The sequence below is a fragment of the Cataglyphis hispanica genome, chromosome 14 (assembly GCF_021464435.1).
Source record: "Cataglyphis hispanica isolate Lineage 1 chromosome 14, ULB_Chis1_1.0, whole genome shotgun sequence".
Classification (NCBI taxonomy): Eukaryota; Metazoa; Arthropoda; class Insecta; order Hymenoptera; family Formicidae; genus Cataglyphis; species Cataglyphis hispanica.
In genome coordinates, this window is record NC_065967.1 from 1,025,062 (window position 1) to 1,048,093 (window position 23,032).

The 23,032-nt window shown below is 42.8% G+C and overlaps 1 protein-coding gene across 5 annotated transcripts in view; it reads right to left on the reverse strand.

Moving 5' to 3' along the window:
* The window catches only part of LOC126854359 (DNA N6-methyl adenine demethylase-like), a 180,726-nt gene that overhangs the window by 10,327 nt on the left and 147,367 nt on the right, over window positions 1-23,032 (reverse strand). For 4 of the 5 annotated variants that reach the window (XM_050600968.1, XM_050600967.1, XM_050600969.1 and 1 more), the window contains 5 exons: window positions 14,700-14,774; window positions 7,023-7,253; window positions 3,594-3,831; window positions 3,115-3,350; window positions 122-2,957 (listed from right to left, as the gene is read on the reverse strand). In XM_050600968.1, coding sequence (XP_050456925.1) covers window positions 122-2,957; window positions 3,115-3,350; window positions 3,594-3,831; window positions 7,023-7,253; window positions 14,700-14,774 — 3,616 coding nt within the window. Of the gene's footprint in view, window positions 1-121; window positions 2,958-3,114; window positions 3,351-3,593; window positions 3,832-7,022; window positions 7,254-10,943; window positions 11,302-14,699; window positions 14,775-23,032 lie in introns of those variants that run through there. The other variant, XM_050600971.1, reaches the window with a different exon arrangement.

The following is a 23,032-nucleotide window of genomic DNA, read 5'->3' on the forward strand; positions in this document are numbered from 1 at the left end:
GTAGTTATTGGCCATAAAATGTATATTAGTATACGTTTATAACTTTTCTTTCGTGTGGTTTCGTGGTTAGTGTGTTCTCTCAATGTTAGTGTAATGCGAAATACGCAATTGTGCAACTCACATTTGTCGGCGGGGAAGCAGTTGCAGTCCGGTACTTCGGTCCTGACATTATTCTTCAGTTTGTCCAAGTGGTCTTGCAACTTTGTCGTCGTGGTCGTCGCAGATGCAGAAGTACGCGGACTATGCGGTCCTTCGTTTTTTAATTCGGTTGCTTGCGGAGAATCGGCCAGCATTTCGTCCTTGGTTTGAAGACCCTGGCAACAGCCATCCTTCAAGTGTTCCGGAGTCGGTTGTTTGGTCCCACCTCTTCGACAGCACCATGAACCGGTTTCCGGCGATACTTTTGCAGGGCCACCATCACCGCGGAATTTATAATCTGGAACAATCTTTCCGCTCTCTTCATTCTCGGCGACGTTGGACATATCGCCATTACAGTTATAATCCCCAATGTTCTTCTCCTGCTTAATCGCATGATCGGAATCGTGTTTGTCGATATCTAGGGAAGACGTGCGAATGGTAATGTTTGCCGTCTTTAGGAAATCCAGGCTATCACTTTTTATTTCGTCACTATCAGATGTCTTCTGTGACTCCTCGAAAGACGTGTCCTCGATTTGATTCATGCATAGACTTTGTTGAAAAGATTTATCATCTATGTCTCGATCTTCGATGTCTTTTCTCTGTGCCTCCCAAGATTGTTGATCTTTGTCTTTGTCGCGCGATCCATCAATGATATCATTCTTATTTTCCGTAGCAAGCTTCATGAAGTTTTCGAGGGCTGTCATTCCATTTTCTGACGGTAATACAGAATTACTGTCTTTGTTTGTATCGTTATTATCGTGATTATGTTTTCCTTCCGTCCATTCCCATAAGCCACCACCATCGGGCAAATTATCTACCCGAGGGTGGTGGCTATGCGATAAAAAATTACCGGTCAAGTTCTCATTAGATTGTGACATTGAAATAATGTTCGATTGATTGATAAAATGATCCGTGTGTTTTTCTTGCATCTTTTCGCTATTCTCGTGCCCGTCGCATATCTGATCATCCGCTGGATATTCTCCGGATCCTTTATTGCTGTGTTGCGATTGCATTTGATGTTGATGAGTCTGCAATTGCTGCTGCATTTGTTGCTGTTGTTGTTGTTGTTGCTTGTTCAGGATCATCGATTTTAGTCGACTATTGAGATTAACTCGATTAGATTGAGTATAGACATTATTTTCCGGATTATCCTGATTCTCCGGAAATCCATTCGGCTTATTAGTATCTACTGTTGTTTGTTGTTGTTGCCACGTGATTCTTTCTCCTGAATTTTGCATATCTTGCTTTGTTGTCTGTTGCCCCCAACTTGGTTGATTCTCCGATACCGAGTTTGGTGACCAGGACATTCGATTGTCTAGCTTGTTCTCTTGTGTCAGTTGATTTTGCCACTGATGACTTGGAGTTCGCCTAGGACTAGGCTGCGAGTCTTGCCACTGTTGCTGTGGCTGTTGACTATTATCACTCTTTATGCTATTTGGTGACCAATTAGGTTGACTAGTCGGCGTATCGGGCCATGACATTTGATTGGACGGTGTGAGTCTGGGATTCTGTTCTACCTTGGTTTGCTGTGTCCATTGCTGCTGCTGCTGCTGCTGCTGCTGCTGCTGTTGCTGCTGATGCTGTTGCTGCTGATGCTGTTGCTGCTGATGCTGTTGCTGCTGATGCTGTTGTTGAAGCTTCTGCTGCTGTTGAAGCTGCTGATGCTGCTGCTGTTGATGCTGCTGCTGCTGTTGAAGCTGCTGATGCTGCTGCTGTTGATGCTGCTGCTGCTGTTGATGCTGCTGCTGCTGTTGTTGTTGATGCTGCTGCTGTTGATGCTGCTGTTGTTGTTGTTGATGCTGCTGCTGTTGTTGTTGATGCTGCTGCTGCTGCTGTTGATGCTGCTGTTGTTGTTGTTGATGCTGCTGCTGTTGTTGATGCTGCTGCTGTTGCTGTTGCAGCTGTGATTGCTGCTGCTGTTGCAGCTGTGACTGCTGCTGCTGTTGTATTTGTTGTCCCGAGGGCGTGAGTCTCGGATTCTGCTGAGATCCTTGCATCTCTGGACTATTTTGCTGCCAATTACGTTGGACGGAAGGCGTCATCCTCGCGCTTTGTTGAGCACTGTTATGATCTGACAATTTTGGAGAATGCTGCAGCCACGTCTGATGTTGAGGCTGCTGCTGCTGATTGGATGGCGTCAACCGTGAGTTTTGTGAATCCCTTAGTTTCGGACTTTGTCGCGACCAATTTCCCTGAGTTTGTTGCTGGTTGTCAGCGTTTTCGGACCATGATTGTGGTGTTTGAGGTTCCTTTACGCTTCCAGTTTCCCAGCTCATGTGACTTGCCGGTCTTGGTAGTTCCTGCATTTGAGTAGCTTGTTGCTGTTCTTGCTTCATATTTCCTTGCATATTTTGTTGCGAATGATGTGACTGTTGTTGCATCGCTCCATCTTGCCAATTTATGTTACTGTTGACATTACTACTCATTTTTCCGCTCGTGTCTGACCATATGTGCTGTTGAGTATTGTCAACAGACGATTGTTGTCGTTGCATTTGTTGATGATGTTGCTGCTGTTGTTGCGAAACCATATGCCATTGGTTTTGCGTTGGTTGTTGACCCATTTCCACATAGCCTGGATATCCGTTAGAGTTGTGTAAACTCTGTGGGTCCGGTTGAAGTGGATACCCAGGCATCTCGTTTCCCGACACGTTACTGGCGGCAATTGTGGCGAATCCTTTTACTTGCGTATCCGCAGTAGTTTGCTGCTGCTGCTGTGATGGCTGTTGTGGACCTCCCTGTTGCTGTTGTTGACTATCCATGTGCACCGAGCTGCTGCGACTTGTCGGCGTCGTCGATGGAGGCGGTGCCATTGTCACTTCCTGCAAGAAGCCCACGTAGCGTTCGTTGCGAATGCTTCACACGATTCTTTAGAATAGCTATCAAAATGAGGACAAATACGAGAAGGTCGTAAGACGTTCTTGTAATTAAATGTATAAGCTGTTACTACTGAACCGTTATTTAATCAGCGACTCTTACTTGTTGTTGATAGCCGTTTACATAATCTTGTCTTTCGTAGGCAACTGACTGGTTAGTGGTAGCTGCGGGATCTACAAATTGTCCATTCAACTGCCTCTGAGATGTGGAAACCACCGTCTGTCCTCCAACAGAAGCCAGCGGTGAAGGCTGTCCCGTGATGGTGTATTGGCCCGTCGTCCCAGCTCGTTGAAACGCAGATTGATCCGCTGGTATGAATGTCTGTTGTTGATATGGGACTGCAACATTCGAATTGATGGATCGATACAAACACGCAATCTTACATAACATAACACAAAAAGAAAACTTGTCTTTAATGAAAAAAAAAAAAAATTTATATGATAAATTAAGTTTAAGCAAATGGAAAACTATACATTCCAAAAAACTCTTTATACGTTTATATTTCTTTGCAATACAATGATTTTCAGAAAGCTTAATGCTATTTTGCAAACGCTCCGCATTTTATCTCGTTTTGCACTCACCTGCTTGAGGATGATAGGGTGTTGCGGCGCTATACTGAGTATGGTACCTCAACTCTTCGAGTTGATTTGGCGCGGAAATCTGTTGAATAAATTGTTGAGGCGGCCACGGTGCCGGTGATGTCTCGACTGCGACGGCGCCAACTGGTCCGACTCCTTGATGCCAAACTGTGTTTCCAAAACCTGCTGCTGGTCGGAAGCCGGCACCGGAATCTCCGTAAAATGGCATTACTCCGGGTGACTGCGCATAAAGAAAAAGAACTGGAGAACTTTTCCATCATTTGTCGGTTGCTTCAGTTTCAACTCGGTCGTAAAATTTCTTCTGTCCTTAAGAAGCGCGTCGAAAATTGAAAAAGTTTATATGAGAATCAATATTTTATAGTAGAATATTTTACCATGTAATAAATAATAACAATAATAGTAATCACTAGGGATAAAATGACGCACGTGTAAAAATGGAGCTATACGAATTCACTTTCGTTTATTTTCATTCACTCGTTCGTTCTCTTCCATTGCCTCCTCGTCTCGCGTTCCCTGCCAACGAGATAGAGCGAGAAAGAAAAGGCTCGACGTGCGGGGCTGGAATCGACAGAGATGGAGTCGAAGGGGAAAAAAGGATGGTATCGAGGCTGCCGAGGCGGAGAGGAACCAACCGTCCGCAGCGATGCGAGGCGAAGAAGAGAAAAGCCGGCAACCTCGCAACCAGACTGTAAAACTTTGTACAACACAAAACGAGAGAAGCGAGAGTCAGGACGATTGGTTCGTTTACCGCAGCCGATCTTTTGTCATCCGCTTTCGCAACGATTGCCCTCGAAAGGCGCGCGCAAATACGTTCGCGATCTTACGGAGCGAAATTTGTAGAAGCAAGAACAACATGCGCAAACACTCGTACTTCAAATTACAAGCAGATTTGTATTTAATCCCTTTAAACGGCTAAAACGAGCCGAATCGATTTACTAAATTGACGCTCAATTATTGAATTTCCATGTGAATCGAGTTCAATCAAGGGATTCACACAGGCGATTCTAAAAAGTAAAAGTAGACTGAAACTTGCACTTTATATATAAACTAAATAAAAGGACTTTTAGATTTTGCGTTTATAAAAATATATAATTTAAAAACACGTGTAGAACGTGGGTAGAAATAAAGACGTATGTATGTTTAATCGTTTGACATTTAACGCGTTGTCGCGACAAGCTGTTGAAACAAGCTGTTCATGTCGAATGTTCGATCGCCCGATTGTCTCTATCTCTCTTTCTCTTGGAACGTAGAGAAACTCCGAGAACCCTCAAAAGTGACCGTGAATCGGTGTTTGTGGTCGAGGTTGATAGCGCCGAAGAACCTGGGCGTCTCGCCAAGCGAGGCGAGGGATTCCTCCACGGTATCATCCTCCTCTTCCACTTTACGCACACACATTCGCGCTCGCTCCCTCGGGGAGAAAATCCTTCCGTTCCCGTGGCATCGTGACCTAGGGCAACCTAAGACCCTGGCGTGATAAAACGGAACGTTCTGTGACAGCACCCAAACATAACCCACGGGAGTCAAGTTGCCCTTCTGGCGAATATCCCGGGGGAGTTTGTCGACCTCGATCACTTTTCACCTACTCCCGTTCTCGAGATCCTCTTAGCATTTGCGAATGCATCATCGCGCTCGCTCCCGCTCCATGTAATCGATGTAAATCCTCGACACTGATGTCGAGAGCCTGGGTGTCGTGGGGTCGAGAAAAAAAAAATAGAAAAAATTCTGATCGAACGGGAAAGTGTGTGTCTATACGTTTCTCGCTTTCTGTGAACGGCTAAACCGCATTGCGCGTAGCGGTGGGACGCAATTCGCAATTTACGTACCGGCAACAATCGGGCAATGGCATTTCGCGGTTTCGGTTTATTGCATAATTGGGCGTTCCAATGAATACGCCGCTGTAACGTTGATTCCTTTATCACCGCGGCATTAGCAATTATCGTATCGCGCCCGACACCGAACGTGTTTGCGTGCGTCGGATATAGCCGCGTTTAACGCGCTAAATGCACAATTAACGTCGGACACACAGTCATCAATGAAAATGTCGCACGCGTAAATGCAAGGGCGAAAAGTAGCAATGCGTTTCGCATATTGTATTTCGTGATTCTGCTTCTGGATTTATAAATGTACCATTATCGCACTCAATTAAAAATGATATCGTTGTATAGTGAAATAGAGTATTTTATCGTGAATCGTATTGTGAATACTGTATAAAATATACTCTGTCAGACAAGAGAATATATTGTTAAAACGATTATAGCTAATCAATCTAACTTTGATTTAGATCAAGAAGTAATTTAAATTTATAATTATTTAATTTATTCTAATAGCCTCTCGCGAAAAAAGTCCATCCGCGCCTACACGACGAGTTGAATTGTATTAAACGCGTCAATGATAAAAAAAAAAAGTGATTTATGTCGAACACAGACGATGAAATGAGTGTTAAAAAACACGCTGCGTTTATAGTCACAAGGTTACGGATTTATCGCCGACGCGATGCAAAGCGACGCGACGCGCGATATCGCGCTGCCATATCGATTCGTTTATTTCATTAAAGAATACACACGTGGAGAATTTTACGCGCGTCGCGCAAAATGGTGGAGCGGAAAAATTCATTTATATGAATTTGACACTGACGTCGTTATTTCAAGTAACTGCAAATATTTGTGAGAGAAAAAAATAGCAAGGATCATAATGAAGTATTGTCATTGATAATCGAGATTCGGCGAATACGTATAGTATTAAAGGAAGCACTCCATGACGAGAGATTTATCTTTAGCGTACCCCCGTGCTTGAGAGAGAAAAAGAGAGAAAAGAACGGCTACCCTCGCCGGCTTCTCCTATCGTTACTCCTGCTCCACCTCTTGATACCGCTCGCTTTTCATCGCTTCTCTCTTTCTCTCTCCTTTCGTCCCCGGGACACGTCGTTCTCCTCCCTCTGTCTCTTTCTCTCTATCTTCGTCTCTCTCGGTAGGTCGGTGGTTCCTGTTCCTGCGGGTATTGATTCGCGTTGGCGGCCGGTCACCGCCCCCGCACTCACTGTCTGCCAGTAGTCTACCCTTGCCCTCCATGTTACGCCGCTATTTCGGCAGTCGATTCCTTTGCAGCCATGGACCGTCGCGTGAGCAACGTTGCTCCGCGAATGTCAAAATTGTCCTTTACACGTCCTAATCGGTTCGATTAAATCCTCGCAAAAAATCCTTTCCCGCGAGGATTTTCAATTTTCCTTTCTTTTTAATTCAAAGCTCGATAATATCTCACGGCACACGGTCTTACACATTCGAGCTAATTTTTTAAATATAAAATAATTAATATTAAATGCATGTACATTTGTAATAAAAAGACTAGAGGCGCAGCAGAGTGATTGTCCTTTGCATTGAATTGAAACAATTTTAGCAGAAAGCTAAAACTTACCATAGAAACAACGGGTGGTGGCGGGTTGCCGTTCCTCAAGGCGCCCGTTTGTTGGTTCGCCGCGGGGTTGAGATTGTCCTTGGTCTGCTGCATGGGATCTCCCTGATGCAAAGATTGTTGCGTTTGTTGCTGGTGTTGTTGTTGCAAACCGCCAATACCAGCCTGCGGACTACCAAGACCAGCTGGTGCGCTGTCAGGCGTACTGACTTGCCGTGCGATCTTTCGATAACTCTGCGACAAACATAATCCGCATTTATTTTTATTTACATTTCGCATATATCTACGTCAATTTTATAAGAAAATCTATTTTCTTGAAATGAATTTTTTTAAGGATGTATGTGACGTATATCGAAATATTAATAAAAGCATTAAAATTTCATAGATTGTTCTACTATTTCTTCTGAATATTTGTGCAAAAACTAAGCACAATTCTCTTAACGGTTTGAAAGTTATTTAAATTTAAAGTTACTATTGATTCTTATGGAAAATCGCCTATTGTAGCACTTATTGACAAATTTGACAAAGAAAAAATATTATCAATGAAATAAAAATTTTCACCTATATTAAGGAAATTCTAATAAATATTTGTGCAAAACTTGATTTAGATCCACTAATTCATTTAAAAGTTATTTACTAAAAATTGTAGAAAAATATTATCTGTCTCTTTTCCCCTTTTTGTAAATTACTCGTTTTTTATGGTTTTTTGCAGTTGATTTCAGAAGATATTTACGATCAAAAGTTTTTGCCATAAATTAGGAAAAGTATTAATTACAACTATTTTCTTTTACGAAGACATCAAAATCCATATTATTTTGCGATACTTTAATTTTTTTCATAATCTAAATTTATTTTTTTAATTTTTCAAACAATATAAACGTAAAAAAAACATGTTTTCTCTTTCATTTTGACAATTTTTTGCTACTATTGTACATCCGGAACATTCTTAAGTGAATCCTGAAACAAATTTCGCGATATAAAATTTTTCTTTCAAATATATTTTTTTAAAATACTTTTATTCAGGATCGTTAATTTTGTGAAAAGAATTTTTCGAGACATAAGTGAATCGAGCTTACGATCGTTACAAGATTATAAAAACGACGCGAAGGGTTTAGAAAGTTAGTCGACTCGAATTGTAGGAAGAAAAGATGGTACTTCTAGAGCCAGCTATAGGCGGTGTGACCCTAATGCTAAAAATAACGACGCGGCTTAAGTAGGCCGAGGCGGCTGAAATGGTTTCCATAGTTCAACAAGCATCGTCAATCGAGCTATAAGCTGCTGATCGTTGTTTTCCCCTAAGAATACCACTTCTCACCAATTTCATCTATTATATGACGCAGTCAATTTTTCGTGGCGCGATGCCATCAAAGTGTATAATCGAGAATCGCATTTTACATACGCGAGAATCGCATTTTACATACACCGATACACGTGGCGTGGTGTCGCGTATGTGAGTATATACACGTTATATTATGCATCGGTTTATAAATAGACAGGACGTCGCGTCGGACCCACGCTAAGCTTGCAAGGAGATTTCCTTTCCTCGCGGAACATTTGTCACACGCTGAGAGATGTTCGATGATCAATGTTTCGAGAAATTTCTAGTCTTATATATATCATAAAAAATTAAGATCAATTTATACTCTATTCTATTTTCAATCAAACGTCAGAAACAACGTATTATAATCATCGTTATTGAATGCTTTCATCCAAAAAATTTCCGGCATTATACATCCGACAAGATTAATCTCTCGAAAAGAAAAAAAAAAAAAAAAAGAAAACCTCTTTTGAAGTGAACTTTTATTCTTCGTGCACGCATGTCGGATCGATCCGAATCTATCGATGAATCCTCATTGAATACGTCCGGAAAAGAATGATGGAGTCTCTTTCAAACGTCAATCATCGATCAGGAAGTGTAATACAAGACGACTGACCTTTCTGAGAGGCGGTTTGGATTCGGTCGGTCCACTTATTTTAGATCTTGTTGTGATTTACTATCTCGTGCGCGGGCGGATAGCCAATTATATACGACTATTCGTGCGTGCAGTTTTTCGAGATTCAGAAAAAAATAGCAAACTCGCTATAGATTTTTCTCTCGTGACACTCTGATCGACGTGATTAAATATTAAAATAATAGTAAACAATAAAAGACTATCAATTATCGTTGGCGTTTTCATAAATTCGTGAGGCTCTCATCGATTATGATATTTTTTTTTTATTACCGTTGCGACGACGATCGAATCGGCATTATTGCGACGAACGTTGACAGATTAAGATTGTCAATTATCTTATATTGAGAGCGAGAGCTCTGGAAATAATTGAGCACGGAGCCCTGTCAAACCACGTGGCTAGCGCGTGGGCATTGACCGACCGCCACTACCCGATTTCAACGTCAGCGTCGGCCATTCCACTCGTGGTGATTCACATTTTGTTGACTTAAGCTAAATGAAAGTATAAATGGGTACATGCAATACTCGCTTCGTCGACACGAATGCTGATATCGATATGCTACATAATACGTTGTACGCTTCGACACGAGCTTACTTTGAAGATTCTACGCGGAGCACATCAACAAAAATCTTGTGCGCTAAGAGAGAAATGATATTAAGATCCACTATAATTAAAAAAAGAGTAGGATAAGAATATGAAAGATGTTTAGAATAAATTTAAAATATTTTTAATATAATTTTAATATCATTTTAATATAATTTTATTGCCGAGGCACATAAATTTTGCTAAAAAAAAATCGCGGGTCTCTTTTAAATCACGGCAGATACGTTATTCTTCTCGATGTTTATACGAACTCGCTTCAAACTCGATCGATCGCATTACTCGCAGGTCAACGCGTTTATTTTTCTCCGTTATAGATTACCTTGATCGTTGCTTAGTTCGCGTGCACGCGTGCGCTGATAGAAACGGTAAAAAGTTAATAAACGAGCGGGGAATTTATGACGTTTCGCGGACCACCGATAATAACGGAGGACGACATCGTCGTTTGACCTAAATTCCGCGATCATGATAGACGAATGTCGCTTGCGTAAGCAGCGATTTATAAAGTCAGTTTCGCGCTCGACGTGCTGCTGATCCTTGACGCGCAAGGGCTCCGTTTTGTCGAGATACCAGTCGAGCGTTGACTTATATAATCCAAACGCACCATGCTTTATTCAATTACAACGATTCGTTATAACGTATTAAGTTCGTTGTAACAATCTATATTGCGTAAACATTTATTTATCGCTTTCGATAAAACTCAACGTTTCGATACATGTTACTTGCAAATAAAAAATTAACCAAATGTTACATATATATAAACATTACATTATTGCATATACATATATATAAATATTACATATATATATTTGAATTATTAGGCAATGAAGCGTTATTTCTTCAAGTTTTTATTATATAATTGTTGTGTAATTTTGTTAGACTTAAATATGATAAAGAGAGCTATGTGTAACATCAAATAGGAATGCAAGCCATCGGAGCATGATCGAAACATTATATTCGCATACACGAATACCTCGAGACTGAGTTTTTCATGAATCATCCGACTTCTTTTTTTTTTTTTTTCTTCAGATATATCGAAGCAGAATCGTATTGCGTCGATCGCAATCCACAACATCGAGTCGAAGAGTTTCTCGAAAATAACTACGCGATAAAGCAATATTAATGACTAAACGGTGAACAAATTTTTTTAAATTCTTTTCATCAAATTTCTACGTCTATTTGACAAGTAAAAAAATTATGATGTAAAGACAAGATTCATCGGTTTTTACCGGCCGGCCGAAGAAAGCGGGAACGCTAACGTGTAATCGAAACACGTGCCATCAATCGCACTTCTTGAAATTCATGTTAAAAAGAACAGGATTAAAAAAAAAAAAACATTTGCATATGTATAACCGATGGAAAAAAGGGACTCACTTTGACGTTTTGCTTTTCCAGATCCCTTGCAGGAGAGTCCCGAGTCTACGTTTTCAAGGTTCACTCGATTCACCTCCGGAATCCTCGCTCCGGAAGCACTCGAATTTCCGATCGGAGTCACTACACCTGACTCGTCGATCAAGTTACATGTATGTATATATACGTGTTCTCTCTATGTTTTTCTATCTCCCGCGCACCGCGATTCTCTTTCCGATCTCACGATTGACACTCGGACGGACGTCAGGGAACGATCTCGTGCGAGCTCCCTCCCGGTGGTGAGCGTTCGCGCCGACTGTCCCAACCTGCGCTTTTCGAACTCGCACAACCGATCGAATCGATCGCTCGACACTCGCGAGAGATCACTCTGGTCGCGGAGCGATCCGCCGAATAACTCCCATGAGACGCCTCTCCCTTTTCCTCCGGTACCCCCTCCTTCACGAGCCCTCTGCCTCCCTCGCCACCCCCCTTCCACCTCCTCCTCCTCCTCCTTCCTCTCTCTTTCTTGCCTCTCTTCCTCCTCCTCCTTCTCCTCCCGCGCCTCTTCGCCTGCGTTCCCACCTTTCTACGTTCCCTCTTCCTCTCTCGTTCGTGAACGCAAGCACGAGCGCGCAATCGCGCGTGTATGGGTGTGCGCGCTTGTGCTCGTTGTTTCTCTCCCACGACTCGTCTCCCCCTTATTCCACCCCCCCCCTCACCCCCCACTTACCCCACGCGGGTCGCCGCGTCGCGCGTTATCGCGGCGCGATATCGCGGATTCCTGCGTCGAGCGTCTCTTCGTGGCGCGACGCGACACGACGCACCGATCCCAGCACACGATTCCGGTGGTTGGACCGGAAGTTGGATTCGATTGCGCTCGACGGTTGTGCCTCCCGAAGGTGTATCCGGCTCCATATAACGTCTATTATCGACAAGGTACGATCCGCACCCTTAATCCGGCGGGATGAAAAATGATTGGTAATACGGGGGGAGAGTATATATATAAGTTAAAACGGCCAGTGTTGCCTCCCTCCCCCCTGTTTGGGGGTGAAAAAAAAAGGCTTCCCGAATTTCTCCACGATCGTCATCGTCTCCTCCAGCATCATCAGCGGCGAATTATGCGAACGAGCTTTTGGGGGGGGCGAAGAAGGGACACGCGCATGTTTTTCTTTCACGTAGAACGAAACTCGCGTCGCTCGCTCGTCGAAAAACGCTCGTGTATGCTCACGAGTCGATTTACACGATTCCCCTCCCCTCCTCCCCTCCCCCTCCTCCTCTCTGCCTCGCTTTCTCGTCCTTCCACTCCCTCCCTTTCTGTGTCTTTCTCGAGCTGTTTTACTCGTTTTCTTTCTCGTCTGCCGTTTCCAACTCTCCTTCTCTAAAGTGAAAGACGGCGCGCCATCGAATTAACGATGGGGCTCTGATTCGGTTATCGACTCACTTTGCCTAGGGCGAAATGATACCGGTTCAAAATTTTATTGTATCACACCGAATTTTCTCTCTTCTAAATTTAGACATGCTGGAGTGAATTTCTGGACGAGAGATAATTTTTATGAAGCGTACAAGTTGTCGATTACGATGGTGGTATAACTATACTATCCCTCTCTATCATGTTTCAGCAATAGTGTGATAACAATTTAATGTCACACTATCAGCCAATATACGCAGAACTGAACTACAGCAATAGTAATACTCATACTGTCGTATGAGGGGAAAACAAGTCGGAGCATTGTACGAGAGAAAAACATGTTCTAAGTATCGCTTTAAGCTTCAGCGATCGCCGTGAAAAAGAAAAAAAAAAAAAAAAAAAAAAAACCCGTCACGGAATCGTTATGGCTCTCCATAGATAGACGATGGTAGAGCAATAGGACCGATGTCGGTATTGGTGTCGTCGCCACCGCTGCACGACGACGACGACGACAACGACGACGGCGAGGAAGAGGGGGAGGGTTCACCAACGCGTCATTGTAACTGGAGGTGGCTGACGCGGAGGGGGTAGAACGGGGGGCTGCTCTGGAGGGATGAGAGAATACCTGCCGCCGTCAGAGAAATGTTTATGTATCGGGAGAAAACGAAAAAGCGCGCTCGCGGCTCGTCCTAGCGAAGGCATTAAGCGCGAGTTAAAAATTATCGTCGAGGTAATGATGACATTTTTACAGAAATATAGCGTAAAATTGCAGCCTCAAATTCGCCAAATATTTTTGTGTATTTTACAATATTTGAAAGCTTAGTTAAGCGGGATAATTCGATCTCGAGATCTGGAGCTTGATTTATCCTAGGGATGTTATTAGGGAAAATAAAATTGTCCGCGCGCGTGGGTGAAAGAAAACGGATGTTTCAATCAGCTGCTCGTTAAGAGGGATCGATGCGACCGAAGGATTCGTCGGACTTGTCTCTCCGCGAAGGCGTCGTTTGAGAGGCCGGTAGAGCTGCCATGAAAGAGGTCAGAAGGGCCGATGGCAACGCGCTCAGCAACAAGTTGCAGGGACGTTAATAAACGAGCCCTCTCGAACAACCGTCTTATGGATCTATCCTTAAGCCCTTCGCAGCTTGTCGATCTTAACACGCCAAATCCCCTCTCACTTTTTCATTACACGCTATTGTATTATGTATCCTTTTTTTCTTACTTTATTATGTAATACTAAAAGAGTAATAGAGTATAAATATATGTATGTGTATGTATTATTTTCATACATTATTTTATTAAAAAAAAAAAAAAAATTGGAAACACGAAATACGCATTAAAAGGAAAAAAAGACGCGTTTATTTGGGGTCAGCAAATATGAACGTGTCTCTATCTTATTTTACCAGGGCAGTTAAATACAGGAATGCTAGTATCTTATCCACATTCAGATTAGATAAGAAAAGGCCCCGAGGGTCGTTGGGCCGATTTTCTCGCCGACTTACTTAAAACGTTCGTCGAATAATGGAAATTCGAGAAAGAAACAACAAGATAATAGAAAATTATTGACCGAGATCTCTCGAAACGACAACAACGTTTTCTTTACTCGAGAGGGCGGGAGGGAAATGAGTACGGCTGATAATCTAGGGCGAATAATCCATGTTTGATTTGAATATCGCGAAATTTCGAGCGGCTCGATCTTGACTGTTTATTCTCATTTCGAAAATTTAATTTGATAATATATGTATAACGATGCCCGCCGCGCGCTAAAATGGCTGCAGGTGAAAGCTCGGCTGTATTTCATCTTCGCGAATGAAAATTAAATGTCCTACGGATAAAGTGTTCTTGGTGTGTAGGAAGCGGCGTTTTCGACGTATGCGTGCTCAAGTTCGTACGCGGCTTAAGGCAAACGGATTTTAAACATGGCGGTGCAACGCGGACAGGCGCAACGTGCGTCGATCAATACCACCTTGCTTAATATCAGTTCTGAAACTCCGTACTGTCGGTACCAAGAGATAGCTAGCCCTACGCCAGCGGAATAGAGTGCCACACGGTGGCAGCGCGAGTCGCGCGTTTTTAATAATTAAATTACGCGAATAGATAGCCGACTCTAATATTAACGAATTTTCAGCTCGATGAACAATCTGTAATCTTTGTGGCAATTCTTAAAAATATCGTTGGCCACATATTTTTATCAAGAATGACGCATTCGAGAATATACGGCTACGAAGGCACTATCTAATCTGCGATTAGTTGAGATTTCAAAATTTGAAGGAAATTATATAATTATATTAACGTGCTGCTTACCTTGAGAATTGAATTAAATTAATAATATAAATTAATAATAAGAGTTAAAAGCCGAAAGACACCTTACTCACCCTCGTGGTACCCTTGCCTCGTCCCCTCCCGCGCTCCCGGAACGCCCCTTCGCCGGTCTGCAGGTGGTACAGGTGCTGAAAAACGAAAAGGGAAACTGTTAAACGCGTGGGTGGATTACAATTTACACATGTTGACAGGATCGCCACTTGTATCACCGCATCGCAGCGTTTGGCTAACGTAAAATCAAGGCAACCGTATCGTCTCAATTGATCTCGTTAAGTTCAATAGAACCGGTAATAAAAGTATAACATCCACAGAGCCGGCGGGTTAGATTAAATTCTGGACGATAAAATAACGTTCTAAACTATTCGAGGATGAGGTGAAAAATTCGGATTTTTATAGTCGCGTCTTATACTCTGACGCTCTTCTCGATAATCCGCTATTTATTTGGCGTCCGAGCCTTTTCTTATCTCGTGCCTCGCAATATTGATTTATTATAATAATTTATCTAGCTCTATATAATTATTATTTTATGTGTATGTATGAGAAATTAAATTTGATTACATTAATCTCTCTCTCTCGTGTTTTTTATATGTCATGTTGATAGTGATTTAATAAGAACGCGACGAATGCGAGCTCGACCTCTTATTGCTGTTATCTTGAGATTGATTTATATAACATTATGTGTATACGTATAAGAAAAGCTTTGATGTATTCTTCGCTCAGCCTTTGTGTGGATGTAGATCCCATAAAATGTTGGATGCCATAAAATTTTCGTCGGTAACAACACTGTTTTATCCGTCATCCTTTACCTTAATTATGTGATTCCCTAACGAGAGGGAAGTTTACAGAAACGCGTAGAATTAAATCCCTACAATACACATATCGTGCAGTTTCCCGAAAATCATGTTGTCTCTCAATAATAGAAATATCTCGTACGTCGCGCCAGAAGGATGCAGAAAACTGTATTATCTTTCTAAAAAAGATTCCGATTACCGACCGACGATATTAACGGAAACGTGCGGTAACCGTCCGGAAGGACCTATCGTCTTTACCGACGTGTAAAGAAAATTCTCGACCGTAAAGACGATCAGATCAAGCGTAAATTAATTGCGTAATTGATCGGTCAAGCAACAGCTCTTCGAACGCAAAGTTAAGAGGTAAGAAACACGACTTCGTCTTTAAGAATTCCTTGATTATTAATAAAGAATGATTGATTATTAATAGATTATTTGCAAGATTAAAATTTAAACAGTGACGCGTATACGCGCATAAACATTTAACATTACAATTTTGTATCGCGATATTTTTAACTGATAAATAATTGGAATGATTAAGGAAAAATTGTTGTTAAAGGGGTATAAGAAGCGTTGGATAACAAGCTACGAAAAACTCGACATTCTGATATTGAACGTACGATAACTTATGCGTGACTTATCGGTGTCTGGCATATTTCCAATTAGCCAGCAAGGCGCGGAAACTTTCCCCATTTCTGTCAAGATGGACGTACCCGTAGCTATTCCCGAGCTAATCAAATTCAAAATTAAATTCAAGAATAATATCTCGCGTATATTATAGACGATTAATTATCGCTTTCAATCAGCTGTTGTTGACGTTTCTTTTTTTTTTTTTTTATAAAAATATATATACATTTTTTTTTGCAACAATATAGCCTTAATTATTGCATAGAAAATTAGTAGAATTTTACGGAGCGCGCTGAAAATCGTTTATTTATATCCGGCGATTCTTTCCCGCACTCAAAGGGCCAGTGTAATCTGCCGTGAGGTGAGGTGAGGTCAAGATTAGTGTGCGAGGGCGAGGATAAGGGTGAGGGTGAGGGTGAGGGCAACATCGAGTGAACATCGGGATCCAAAGGCAGGGCGGAAAACGTCCCCCTTCGCGACACACGCGTGGGCGATTATGGTCTAATTCCCTTGTACGCGCATTCCTGGTCGACCTGACTGCTTTACCTACCAACCTACCTGTGCCTCCTCCTCGGGAGGCAGCGAGGAAAAATGCGCTAATCGCGCCGGTGCACCGCGATAAGCACACGCTCGAGAGGCAGGGGCCGCCGCGGAGGCCCTCACGAGATTTCACCCCCTCCCGCCGTGCAAAAGAATCTACGTACGTATCCTCTGTTCCCTTCGATCCTTTCCTCCCGCCCGTTTGCACGCTTTCTCCCTTGCACGATGGAAAGGCGGAGAAAGAGACTCGGACAGAGGCAGGGTGAAAGGGAGGCAAGGCAAATGTCAATATCGACGATGCATCGTTGAGAGGGCGGGAATGAGAGCGTAATTAATCGTCCAAGCCAAGAAATCTCTTCCCTCTTTCTCTTCCTCGTTCAATTTGTTAGTATCTTCACTTGTTTTTCTCTTTTCACCCCTCCCTTTCTCGCTCTTTCTTTGCGTATCTCGCTAATCTTTTACACGTGTGTGAAAAAAAATTGGATCGCGCACTTCTAAAGAGGATTTTCGTCTCCTGTCTTTCAACCATTCAACAAATTTTTCTGTTAACGAATGCATTTCGAACGCTCCCGTTCGCGCAGCTCGCAGTGTAAACAGGCCTTTAAAGAGCCTATAAGTTACGTTGCAACGACAGCGAGAAAGCAGCCTGGTGGCAGCCGGCGCTTATATTTATTTAAGTTTCGACGACACCGAACATTTGCCTCTGGAGGAAACATTAAACGCCCGTCCTGGTGCAACACATCTGCTACGCGCATCTTCCAAAATCACAAGGAAGAATCCTAATTTGCGGTTATTTAATAACGACGGAAAGAGAGAACGATAACACTTTGAGAAAAGTTATTTTCCACATATCTCCATATAAGCTCCATATAAGATATTTTCGTGGCGTGCTCAGCGGGAAGGAGCGATATAGCTTACGCGTACGTTTTTCTTATCAGGTACTGTGCATCTGTCAGTACGAGGAGAGAAACGTGTTTACGAAATATTTTAATTACCTTATCGTCAAATCGCCGCGCACTCCGGCAGCTGCTATCGACGAACGCGTGCTTCTAATTGCTGAGCTAGACGGTAGGCTACAGTCCTTTTGTGGGACGAAGATGAGACATTACGTCTGTCAAAATATAATTCTAGAGCGGCAAAAGCGCTATACACATTTTCAGCTTCTTTAATATTTTATTTTAGCGGCAATATTATAGAAAATTGCGTTTTCCAAGCAATTGATATCTACAGAGAAGCAATGACGAACAACCTAAATTTCTGTAGATGACAATGAAAGTATTCGACGCCTCGTCGACACTTTGGTATCCTATTTTTTCTTTTTTCTCTGCATCGCGTATCCATTGCATGCGTGTCACATACACGCGTAAGAGTAGCAGGAAGCCCGATAAAATTGTCAAACGGTAACAGAGGGGACATTCGCTCAAAAAGTTGCGCTTGTCATACGCAGGAATTTTTTTTCATTCTCGATATCCGAAATTTCCAGCGTCGCGAGGAAAAGCCTCTAGCAAATTTTTTTTACGTCTTATCAAACATTATAAGCTTTACTTTCTGCGATTATGAATAATATACTCGAAACTAAAATTGTATCGGTTGTTAATGCATTAATGCACGCAGAAGGATCGACAATATTAGACCGCGCTGGTTTTTCGATCAGCTGACTTTAATTCCATCAAACCATTTTCATTGTACAACAGATGGTCAGCGATGGCGGATGAAAAAACCGTTGCATCCATTAGAAGTGTGGCGGTTAAAAATGGTAGATACGCGTCGGAAGGAAGGACAGGTTGCCGAGCATGCGGCGCAAAAACGATAGTGTGCGTTAAGGTTTCCGCGAATAATGACGCTCATTGTACAGAAAAACCGACCGTAATTAGCGCCATCGAGAAATTCGCAAAATTATTCTCCCTGTCTAAAATCAAATTAAACGCAATAATTTCCATGAAAATAATGACTCGGACTCGACCATATCTCTTTTTATTAATTTCATATATATATTTATTTATTTACTTATATTTATAACAACAATTAGATCGATTGCAACAAACGTTTTCCGTTCACTTCGAGAAGCGATAGAGCAATCGGGCATGCTTTCGTTCGCTATACTTGCGACCTGTTTTCTTCACGTAACAACCCACTTGGAACATTCTCGAGGCAGCTCAAAACTAATAAACAAGGGTCTATCGTATCGATGAGAGCTATCGAGTTATCGGTTGCAATTTCCGCGGATACACAACACGAACCTTGGACACATCCATGGCGTTGTCGGTACACGTGTCAGACGGACGAACAAGTAGTACGGCATGGTAACGGCTTTAATAATTATTTTTACAACGTTTCCGAGTACACGCGGCCTCAGTTCGTCGCGCTTCGCCGACTCGCAGCTGGCTTCCATACAACCCTGCGGCACAAGGGCGGCTCCGCATGCAAACCGACGCGACGAGACGTCGTCGTCCTTCCGTCGCGTATCATTCTTTTTTTTATCAATTTGAGTCAACATCAACGTTTCGAATTTAAGTTTTAAATAAATAAAGAGAAATATAGAGAAAGCGAAAATTTAATTGCTCTGAAGAGACAATATAATGGATGGAGAGATCGTTTAAGAAAAGTCTACGCTTGCCAGAAAAGATCTATTCTTTTTCGTAAAGGAAATTATCTCGGTGTGTTCTCTGGGAGAAAGTAGGTAAAATTTGACGACGTCAACGCGACGGCTGCGTACAATTTTCACAGCGCGAGGACTGCGTGGAAAGGGCGGTACTTCGTACGACCCGGTTGGCAGGTGTAAGTAATGAAAGTAACGTGCTCTTTTAAAATAAGAGGGGAATACTTAATACTTCTTCTGCATCAGGTGCTATTTATAACGAGGACAGCTATTATCGCGATGCCCCATGTAATTTCTCTACTCGTCAAAATATTCAATGGAAGGACGCTTGACAAGCGTCGCCGTTTTCTATATTAAAATATATGTACAATATAATTTATATATATTTAGTTATGAATTTTCTTATATATAATTATTTTTTATAAAATTTTTATAAAGAGATTTTTTAATAAGAGATTCTTAGCACCCCCTCTCTCCGTCCACGAATCGCGTAATATTTCATCGCGTGTTGGTCCTCAGCCTACAGAAAAACCTAGCGTTATCGAAAAGTATCTGTTTCGAAGAAACTGAGTACCAGTTTTCTTAATAATACGGATGGAATCGAGAAATTAATTTATTCGTTTCCGACAAACGACGGCTGAATTGTCAACACTTGCGAAAGACCTTGACAATTGCTCTTCCGTGCCAAAATCTTGGAGGGATCACTACCACGTGGCTACCGCACGTGGTCATGTTATTGTTTTGAACATAAGGGTGTTGTTACTCCTGGCCAGGAGTAGGATAGGGGAATAGGTACGGAGGGTCGGACACCCCAGGATAGAGCCACCAGGAGGGATTTCATTCATGATCCCCGAAAGCCACCCCCGTTGCCCGGCTCCTCCAAAGACTGCGAGAGCAGGCGGGCAAGCGATACATTACCACCAGAAAAGGGTAGTTCCGTGTCGAGGCACATGACGTCTCGAGAGTGGTAGGGGAAACCCTCGGATTTGGCCATTTGATATCTTAATACAAGACCCGCGCAAGAGAGGCAGAGAGAGAGAGAGAGAGAGAGAGAGAGAGAGAGAGAGAGAGAGAGAGAGAGAGAGAGAGAGAGAGAGAGAGAGAGAGAGAGAGAGAGAGAGAGAGAGAGAGAGAGAGAGAGAGAGAGAGAGAGAGAGAGGCGTCTCTGTCGAGTCAAGGACGCTCCCACGTCGTATTTTACTTAACGGCAGCCGCCACCTTCGCCACACGGGGCAGCGAGGATAGCTAGGTCAGTTCCTCGCATTACCATCCTCTGGACTCGAGGGTGTCGGCCCCATCTAGTACTTTCCTCTTCGAGTAAGGGTGATCGCGTGGACGGTTCATTTAATCGGGAGAAGATCCTTTGGAAAGGCGACTCTTGCAGCAAGTGGAAAAAATGTTTAAGAGTTTGTCGAGAAATTTACAACTATGTTACATTTTTGTTTTCTAGTTAAAACATTTATAAGGTATAAAACGATTCTCGATCGTTTAGCGTCTCGCTAGCTTGAGTCGTCTACCAACCGAAGCCACAAACGATTTATAATCGAATTGGCCGCACACAGACCGGTTAAAGCCAGCAATCTCATGGGGATGAGAGAAAGGACGAAAAAGCAGAGTGTCCTCACGTTCAAACGCAAATCAACCGATCCGGTTATAACCCTCCTCGGAATATACGATTACGAAGGTGCAAGCAGGATAGTTATACGTTAGTTGGCAAGGTCGAGCTATAAAGCCAGACCGCTCGAGATAACCCGATCTATTTTATTGCTATAATGGGGACAAAGCTGATTTGTTACAGTGGTTCTTAATTTTAATAAAAATTAAAACATTCGATTCTTTAATAAAATTGATGTCAAATCTCTATGTATTTTTGATTTTACAGAAAAAAAAAGAAAAAATTTTTATTTAAAGAAATCGCAATTTGATCTTTTTTAAAGATTAAATATTGATTCTTCCGCAATTTTTCGACAGCAATCGATGCAAAATCATGCGACGTATGCATCTTACGCATACATCTCTATACATATCTCTCTTTTTCTCTTTATCTATCTTCGTGTCTCACTCTCCGAAGTGACATTAACTGTCTACTTCCTAACTTAATCCGTAACTTCCGACGCCGCGACAATCTGACATCCTTTTTATTTTCATTGACTCGCTCTCCGAGCCTCTTGTACAGGGGTCTCGTTCCCAGGATTTTTCTATCCACGAGTGAGTGAGCGAAACGAGCGAGCGAACGAGCGAGCGAGTGCAGCGCGCACGGCCATGTCCGTCTCTCTACCTATTCAATTTATATCGTTGCGTAGTACGCAACGTATACTCGTGTCCTCCCCCCCCCTCCCTCCTCCTCCTCCCCCCTCCGTCCTCCTCGCAGACGGACGAGGCGAAAAAAAGTGTGCCAAATTGACTGACGAAGAGCAACGGTGAGTGACGAGAGCGAGTGTCCGCGCGCGCGTGTCCGTCATTCTCCCTTCGGTCCGTCGTTTTTAAACTCGAATCGAAAAGGAAGCATTATCGAATTTACACAACGATACGAAAAAAGAAAATACATTCCCTTATCGCGGCAACTGGACTGACGCGCCTCATTCGTCTCATTTATCTCTCGTAATTTCTATATTCCTATATAGCTCGACAAACGAAAAGACGTCCTAGAAAAATACTCCGATAGATAAGACGCGTGAATCTCGATTAGATTATCATCTATATCATCTGTATAAAGATCATCTGTAAAGGAGAGGGGCGGGGGAGACGGGGAAAGCACCGCGCGATCTTCATTGCTTCCCCGTACATCGGTCGTCGGAACAATAATTAATCTTCCCGAGTAGCTGGATAAAATCGAGCGGCCGTGCCAAATGAGAAATTTTCGACGATTAATCGGAAGACGACGGTGGCCTCGATTCCAAGGCTCGCGCCTCCTCTCTTCGCCCGGCGTGCCCCCTTTTGCTTTAATTAAAATTGCTAGGCTGCTTCTCCGAATGGCGCGCTACCTCAAGAATTCGTTCATAATAAACCCCGTGCAATTGGTATAAGCTGCCGAGAAACGTACATAGCTCCGGAAAGCACCGAGTAAATGCTCGATCAACGTTGTCAACAGTTTGTTTTTCGCTTCCACGGCTTGGAAAGAGAGACAGCGATGATTCATCGCTTTACTCTCCCCACCCCACCCCCGAATGCAGGGTGTTCTCATCGCGTTCTGTCGCCTATTCTGCTCTCTCGGCTTTTCTGCGAAACGGCAGAGAATCGATGATAGCGATCGTTGTCTCGCTCCCAGGGGCGGAATTTGGGATCGACTGCCAAGAACGTCGTTTATAGTGTCCACACATATATCCGCATGCGTGTCGATCGGGCCAGTGGGAAAACGCCGTGCGACGTTGCGTGGCGGGACACGCACGCATGTATAGATGCACGCACGCACGCACGCACGCATTATATATATATATATATATATATATATATATATATATATATATATATAATATACGTACGCATACGCGTGCACACTGCCAAAAGATTCGAAGCGGCAGATGTTAAAACGCCCAATGGAAACCGGTCATGTTGATGTAGCTGCCGACACGCCGCACCGCACCGTAGCGCAACACGAATCGCCATAAAAATATTCCGCCATTGTCTCGTCCGACGCTGCCTTTTTTTCAATCTATCAACGGCCAATCGCAAGATATATGGTCCTCGTAATATAAATCTGTACTTTAATGTAACAACATGTCGGGACATACCATTGTATCTATCGCGAATATATATATATTATGCATTAACTTTTCCTCTAATAAATTTTAATCATTCACAATTTAACCGTGTAATAAAAAACGAGATA